The 7287-nt window shown below is 53.6% G+C and overlaps 1 protein-coding gene across 2 annotated transcripts; it reads left to right on the top strand.

The window, feature by feature from the left end:
* The first annotated feature begins 1454 nt into the window (after positions 1-1454).
* On the top strand, positions 1455-5560 carry C13H2orf50 (chromosome 13 C2orf50 homolog). 2 transcript variants are annotated; one of them, XM_033124218.1, is made up of 4 exons: positions 1455-1869; positions 2886-2925; positions 4765-4907; positions 5429-5560. In XM_033124218.1, exons 1-3 carry the CDS (start codon positions 1652-1654, stop codon positions 4876-4878), a joined length of 372 nt encoding a protein of 123 aa, XP_032980109.1. In that variant the 5' UTR covers positions 1455-1651; the 3' UTR covers positions 4879-4907; positions 5429-5560. The 2 variants fall into 2 exon arrangements, with proteins under 2 accessions (XP_032980109.1, XP_032980108.1); XM_033124217.1 differs by having other exon boundaries at positions 4687-4907.
* The last annotated feature ends 1727 nt before the right edge of the window (positions 5561-7287 follow it).

Genomic DNA, 7287 nt, shown 5'->3' with positions numbered 1-7287 from the left:
CTGACAGCTCTTTGTGGCCCGGTGGCGCTCACCCACGGTCCTCCAGCCCAGCCATTTGCCCAAGCCCAGTGTGGGCTATACCACTTCCTCTACATGGAACATGGCCACAGTCCTCTCTCCTGCGTCTTGTCCCCTGCCAGGTGCTTCTTTACCCTGCAATGTCCTGTGGGCTTACAGCCGGCAGTGTCTCCAGTTGTGCACACAGCCGCCAGCCTCAGTGCTTTGCCTCTTCCCCCAACTTCCCCCAAATACCAGGCTCTCTCTTGTATCCAAGCTTTTGCTCCACCTGGCAAATCCTTTTCATCTGTGAAGACCCAACTCCTTAGTGCCTCTTACATGAAAGCAGAATCCAGAACAGGCACCCAGGGCTGGAGCACAGTGTGAGCTCGGGTGTGTTGGCTGAACTTGTCCCCACACCCTAGGGCACCTTGTACATACCTCTGTGTCCTCTGTGCGTCTATTTCCCAGCTATGCAGAGAAGTACCACGTCCAGCTGGATTGGCCACAGAAAACTTTCATGGAAAGAGCTGGAATCTGCCAACACAAACAGTGCATCGCAAGAAGCCAAGAGACCTGGCAGCTGGGGCACAAGCCATGAGCGGGTGTCAGAGGAGGTCAGCTGAGCCAGTACAGGAGCGGCCTGGGGCCGCAGAGCGAACTCGGGCTGCCTGGGTCAGAGCAGCAGCAGCCACAGGTTCTGAACATGACTCCTCCCCTCAGGTCCTCATTGCGTCCTTCAGACCGTCTAAAGTTAGGCCAAGCTTCAGTGAGTAGCTGAGTGACCTTGAGCTGTCACTTACTCTTGCTGCTGAGGGCCTCAGTTTCTCCATCTATAGAATGGGACTGGAAATTCTTGCTGTGGATGGTTGGGAGGGTCCCGCAAGAGAAAGGGTGGTGCTTTGTAAACCATCCAGGTTCACACAGAAAGAACAGATTAACTAATCATGCAGTGTCACTGATTTTCCCTCACCTGGCATACACTAGGACTGCTTCTATCATCCCTAGAGAGAAGCATCATGTGAAAGCACTCCCACCATCTCATGTAGCAGTGGGGTGGATCAGGATTATTATTGCCCTTTCACGTGCCCAAAAGGACAGGGTGCCCAAGGTCACGTGCCCAAGGTCAGGTTACAATGACAGAAACTGAGTCCAATCCCCACGTCCTCTCCGGGAGCCAGGTCTTCCCTCCCTGCCCCAGAAGTCAGGCCTTTGGCCCCCTTCCCCTCCCTCATGCTGTATTGAAGTCTCTAGCGAGGGGTGCAGGGAGCAGAGCTGTGGGGCAGCTGAGCTGGACATGGCACAGACCCAGGAACTTTCTCCACCCCACCCTCACCCTGGGGCTCAGATGTGCCAGACCAAGGCACACACATACACCGCAGCTCCCGCCTTCCTGGGCACAGTGGGGAGCTGCCCTGTTCCCAGGGCAACAGTCAACACAAGTAGGAGCTTGAAACTCAACTGGGCTCGATTACTCTCCCATCCTGGAAGGCCTGATCCTCATAGGCCACGCTGAGCTCAGGGTCCAGCGGGGCAGTGAGGAGGACCCCTGCACGGGCTCTCCTGGGGTTAGGAGGGAGGGTTATCCTGGGAGAGGTCTGAGCTCACACACACACACACACACACACACACACACACACACACACACGTCTCCATGGAGGGCCACTCCACCTCTGGGCTCCAGAAAACCACATCAGCTGGGTACCGACTGCCCTCCACCAGGCCACCAACCTTAGTCTCCCCTACTGCCCGGGGTGGCCCCATGGTGGCCAGGGGACGCGCTCGCGGCCTGGCCCTGGGGGCTGATGGTGTGCAGCAGGACCAGCTGTGGAGAGAACTCCTGGAGGCCGAGAGGCGGAGCCAGCAGCGCTGGTGAGTGCCCTGCCCTGCCTGCCCTCTTCCCCTGCCCTCCAGTCTGACTCAGGGTCTAGGAAGCTTCTGGAGAAAGAGAAACCTGAGGGTGAGAGGGAAGCCAGGCAAAGTGCATTGATGGGAAAGTGCTGGAGCCAAAGGGCAGAGAGCACTGAGGTGGGGAGCGGGGGAGGGGAGGTGAGAGAGCCCAGCCTGGGCCAGACACTTAGAGAGTGGGAGGGAGAGAGGCAGGGCTCCGGTAAGGGGCAGTGCAGCCCTCCCGGTTCATTCTGGAATCCCAGCACAGACTGCAGGGGGGCGACCAGGAAGCTGGGACAGCAGTCCTTCATTCACTCAATCCAAAAAGTCCCAGAAGAGCCGCTCTGTGGGGCTGCAAAGGGGACAAAACATGCCTGATCCCAGCTCCATGGAGCCTTCCTTCTCAGGACCGAGTAGCAATAAGCAAGTAGAGAAACAGCTAAAAGACTGGAGACTCTAGGCCATGGGGTCTGGGGCAGAGGCTATGTTTATTATGAGCGTTATACAATTGTTTGACTTTTCACACAAACAGATTAAAATAAAAATGAAATTACCAGTGCCAGTAATGCCAGTTTCCTCACTGTCGCTCCCTGTTAGTCCTAAACCTCCCCACCTTCTTCTTTTTTACCAAGGTTTGAGGAAGTGAGAACTGGCCCTCACACGCTACTTGGGGATCCCCACAGTGGCCCGCTGAGGAAGCAGAGGTACATGGAGACAGGGCATCACTGCTCTCCTTCCGACTCTGCTCTACCCTCCAGCATTATAGTTTCCACTCTAGGACAAGCCACTGATTATTGAAATGTTTCTTCATTTTATACGATGTAGCATAAATAAACACTCAGTAGATACATGGCATTCGTTTCACCTAAAAGTGATGTTAATTCCTCCATGATGGAATAAATGTGTTAGTGGCATCAGCTTATTAACTTGACACAGAAAAGCCATTTGTGAAAATGTCACAGGAAGAACTCACGTGTCTAACGTGTGTTCCTTTCCAGGGCTCAAAATTGGAGTTTCCTGAAAGACCATGACCTCATGGTAAGACATACTTGCACTTGGAATGTGTATTCACTCATTTAACATTTGTCTCTACCGTGTGATGGATGCTGGAGCGAACAGAGACAGATAAAATAGTCTTGTTCCAAGAAGCTTAGAGTCTGGTGGGAAAGAAAATACTGACGTGGAGCATGTAGAAATTACTTCTTCCCAGTGTTTCTTGACTTTGTTAAGATGTACGTGCTGGAACTTTATCCCCCAGGTGAGGACCGCAGTGCAGAGTGACGTGTGGGGTGCCCCCTGTGGAGAATGAGTTTGGGAGAAATACTTTGCAAACTCATTCCTGCCTCTAGTAGCACCACCTCTAATCAATCCTACTTGAGTAATTTTCCTAAACTGCAAAACTGATCATCTCTCTCCCCGGCTGAAAATCCTTCAGTAAATCTGCAGTTTTCAGCCTGGTTTACAACACATCTTGTGATCTAACCCCTCCTCCATTGCTCACCCCACACTGACCAACCCACACTCTTATCCGTGCCTTTGTGCGTGCTGTTCCCCTCCTGAAACGCCCTTCCCACCTTGTCAGCCTGATGGACTCTTATTCGTCCTTCAGGTCCCCACTCAGGTGCCTCCCCTTCTGAGAAATTTCCCCGTCTTGAGTGGGCTTGAGCAGATCACTCTGTGCTTCTGACTTTACTCACCAGCATATATGTAACCCTTTCCTTTGGTAAAGCATGTCATGTTGCGATGATCGATTTCACCTGGTTGTGGGCTCTCTAAGAGAAAGGACAACAGTGACTTCATCCCCGCACCTCCACCTCCAAGCACCTGGTCAGTAAAATATCACTCAGTTTGTGTTGGATGAATGAGCAAATGGGACAATGAATCCGGCCCTAAGAACAATGGTCACAGAACCACCTGGAAAATGAGCAGGGTAGTGAGTCAACCAAGGTGGTGGTGGCCACGCTGACACCAACATTGTGTGGTTTAGGGAAGGTGTCACGTCTTCATTCTGGCCTTGCTGGATTGCTGTCTTCCCCCAGATAGAAAATTTAGTTCGTGGGACCTGAAATCCTACACTGAGCTCCTGGTCCGGGCTTCGTCCAGCCTACTGAGTCCTTCCCTGCCAAGAGCGATGTAGCAACCTGAGCACTGAAACCTGCATCACACCCAGCTGTGGGGCCACCTCAGCACGGACTTTCCCAAGTAAAAGCCAGGATCTCATTACAAACTGGTCCTGTCACTTCTATTCCACACGAAGAAGCAAAGTTAACCATAAACAGGGGTAGGGAGGGCTGAGGATTTTGCCCCACACATCGGATTGTTCTGAATCCCTACATTTACTGACGGATTCATCCATCAGTTACAGAAGTCACTAGATAAATAACCTGCAGCTTATTCATAGAAGTTGCAAGGAGAATGAGTGCACTGCAACACACACACAAACGTGGACGAATCTCGCCAATGTCCATGAGAGAAAGCAGCCAGAGGAGGCACGATCCCATTAAGACAAAGTTCAAAACCAGGCCAAACCACAGCCTGTGGTGTCAGAGGTGGAAATCAGGTCGCCTGGGGGGTGGAGGTGTTCGGGGTGGAGGCTGATCAAGTTCTAGCTCCTGGTGCAGAGAGGCTACACAGGCAGGCTCGCTGTGCGACAGGTGATGGAGTACAGTTATGATTTGTGCACTTTTCTGTGTGTATGCTAGACTTGAAGTAAAACTTCACTGAAAAGAACCAACCACATCTATGGCACTGCCACCGTATGTGAAGCAGCATGTGACATGAACTGTCCCCTCTCCTCAGGGCAATAAGAAGGAACCTGAGAAGCTGCCGGAGCACGTGCCTTTCTTTTCTGACACTGTCCCCAATTCCACGAACCAGGTTGTGGGCAGCAGGGTGGACACGCCCCTGGGGAAAACCCTCATCAGCCTGGACTTCTTCTTCATGGAAGGAGTCCGGAAGAAGAAGCTGGAAGATGAGCTGCAGCCCATCTAGGAGGAGGAGGGCTCTCAGGGCTGCCCCAGGTGGGTGTGTGAGTGGAGCAGGAAGCCTGCAGCTGGCCTGGCACCATGGCCCCAGTCAGCGTCCCACACGTGTCAGCCAGGGTTTATTCTCCTTGCGCCCCACACAGCCTCTAAGTGGGCTCCATTGGCTCATTTTTATCCAGGAGTTTAGGGGACTCAAGAAACCTGCCCGGCAAGGTGGGGATTCCCTCTGAGGGGCCCATGAGGGAGCCCTGCATTGTGGTCAGGATATTGACTGCCTGGGTTCGAACTGTGCTCCTGACTCAGCAGCTGTGCAATGTTGGGCAGGTTGTGGGAACCCTCTGTGCCTCCATTTCCCATCTGTAAAATGGGTATTTGTTTTCTATCGCTGCTGTAACAAATGACCACAAACTGAGTGATTTCAAACAACACATATGCATTATCTTAGGGCTCTAGATATCCGAAATCCAAAATGTGTCACACTGGGCGAAAATCAACGTGTCAGCAGGGCTGTGTTCTTCTCTGGAGGCTCAAAGCACCTGTTTCCTCACCTTTTCCAGCTTCTAGAGGCTGTCCACTTTCCTTGGCCGGTGGCCCCCTACATCTGCAAAGGCAGCATCACAGCATTTCCAACCCGAGAGGACCTGAGATGATGCGGTGCCGGCCGCCCCTGGGAACCTGGTATCTGGGTTCACTCCGCATCCAGGATCCCATCTCACACCTGACTCACCGTGCTCGTTCCCCTCACCAGGCGACGATGGTCCACAGCTGTAAAGTTGGGGAGGGGAGACTCCAAGGACATCACAGCTCCAGATTCCGTCCTCTGAGCGTGCAGTGAGTACCGCATCACACAGGTTTGCAGCTCTTACACAGTGCAGTAGTTGGCTACGGTCCCCACAACAGGAGGGGGGCTGGGACCCAGGCTGAAGCAGCTCTCTCCTAAGGCTGCTCCTGCGGCCACCTCCAGGACAAACAGCCCAGACAGGCAGAGAGAAGGGGGAGCCACCGCCATGGAGCAGAACCAGGAACGTCCAACCAGGGTGATCTCAAATTGGGAACAGCCTCCTTGCTTCAACAGATCCGTGGAATGACATCATGAAAGTCAAACACCTGGCACACAGCAGGCATCGCACATTCTGGATGCTTCTGTAGCTGTCACTGCGGTTATCGATAAGCTTTTGCTGCTTGTCAGAGAGCTCTTCACTTCCCTATTTTGCTTTTCCTACGAGCAGTAATTGTCCACTGATTCGTAATCTAACCCGGGCAGAGGCCACCGTGATTCCCATGGCATGTGTGACAGCAGGGGTATCTGAGAACTAGCTGAGTTTACTGAAACCCTGGAGGGACATTCAGTCAACGGCCTAGATTTCCCTTGAAAATAACAGCTGAAATCACACCTCAGCCTACCTGAGACTCAGAGATGCTCCTCTTTTGTGTTCCCGGCATCTTGCCTGATGCATCCTTCTCTTCAGAGCCGTCTTCCCCTCCCTGCCTGATGCCGGAACACGTGTGCTCCCTTTCCTCTCCCTGTCCTCAGACACTACAGGACAGAGTCCAAAACTCATGAACAAAGGTCCACGGCCAAGAACAGCTGATTCCTTGTGTTGGCAGCAGAGTTGGGAGAGGCAGGGAGAGAGGCCAGGGAGGGCAGGAGAGCGCGCTTTGCCCTCCGTCGTCACAGACAGCCAACCTGGTAGCCAGCAGCTCCCTGGCAGTCTTTGCCAGACTTCCTGCAGTCTTGGCCCTCAGTGCCAGCCCTTAGCCCTGTAGCTCAGACACCCTTTCTTCTTCAGGGTCCCTGGCCCTCTCCTGCTCCCACATCTTCTGAGCACTGGGAGCCCTGCTGTCTGGTCTGAGTGACAGAGCCCATGGAGCTCCAAGGACAGAGCGGTGGGAAACCAGGGCTGTGCTGTCAGAGACTTCAGAGCAAACTCACACAGACCCTGCGGTGGCCTGAGCCCTCCACCTCCAGCTTTGACACCCAAACATATCAGAACAACCCGTTAGACTGGATTTTCCCTCCACATTTCCCACCGCTCCTTACTATCCCGTAAGGAATAACAAACAGAAATCATATCTTCTGACCAAAGCATCCCAGGTCCTAGTTGCAATGCCCAATGGTCTCTGTGCCCCATGCTGAGGGCACGGCAACGTGAAGCCAGAGCTGTGACAGTCGGCCAACAGTGAGGCTGGATGTGGCAGACACCCCTGCGGTCGCACTTCTCTGCTTAGTTCCTGCCAAGCAGGGGCACCCCCAGGAGACTCATGAGGCAGAAGGAGAAACGCCAGGGTCCTTCTTGGAGCACTGAGGACGCAGTGGTGGGACTTTCTGGGACAGCTGGGCCTGGCTGCTGTGTCTGTCAGTCCCCAGCTGGGCAGAGGTGGTGGCAGCTTCCTGCATGGGAGGCTTTCCTGGCGA

The sequence above is a fragment of the Rhinolophus ferrumequinum genome, chromosome 13, assembly GCF_004115265.2.
Source record: "Rhinolophus ferrumequinum isolate MPI-CBG mRhiFer1 chromosome 13, mRhiFer1_v1.p, whole genome shotgun sequence".
Lineage (NCBI taxonomy): Eukaryota > Metazoa > Chordata > Mammalia > Chiroptera > Rhinolophidae > Rhinolophus > Rhinolophus ferrumequinum.
This window is presented reverse-complemented; position numbering and strand designations above follow the sequence as displayed.

Coding starts and splice junctions, on each gene's coding strand:
- C13H2orf50 (XM_033124217.1), top strand. CDS start 1,652: ATGGAGGGCCACTCCACCTCTGGGCTCCAGAAAACCACATCAGCTGGG. Junction 1,870..2,885: donor AGGCGGAGCCAGCAGCGCTG/GTGAGTGCCCTG, acceptor GTTCCTTTCCAG/GGCTCAAAATTGGAGTTTCC. Junction 2,926..4,686: donor TGAAAGACCATGACCTCATG/GTAAGACATACT, acceptor CCCTCTCCTCAG/GGCAATAAGAAGGAACCTGA.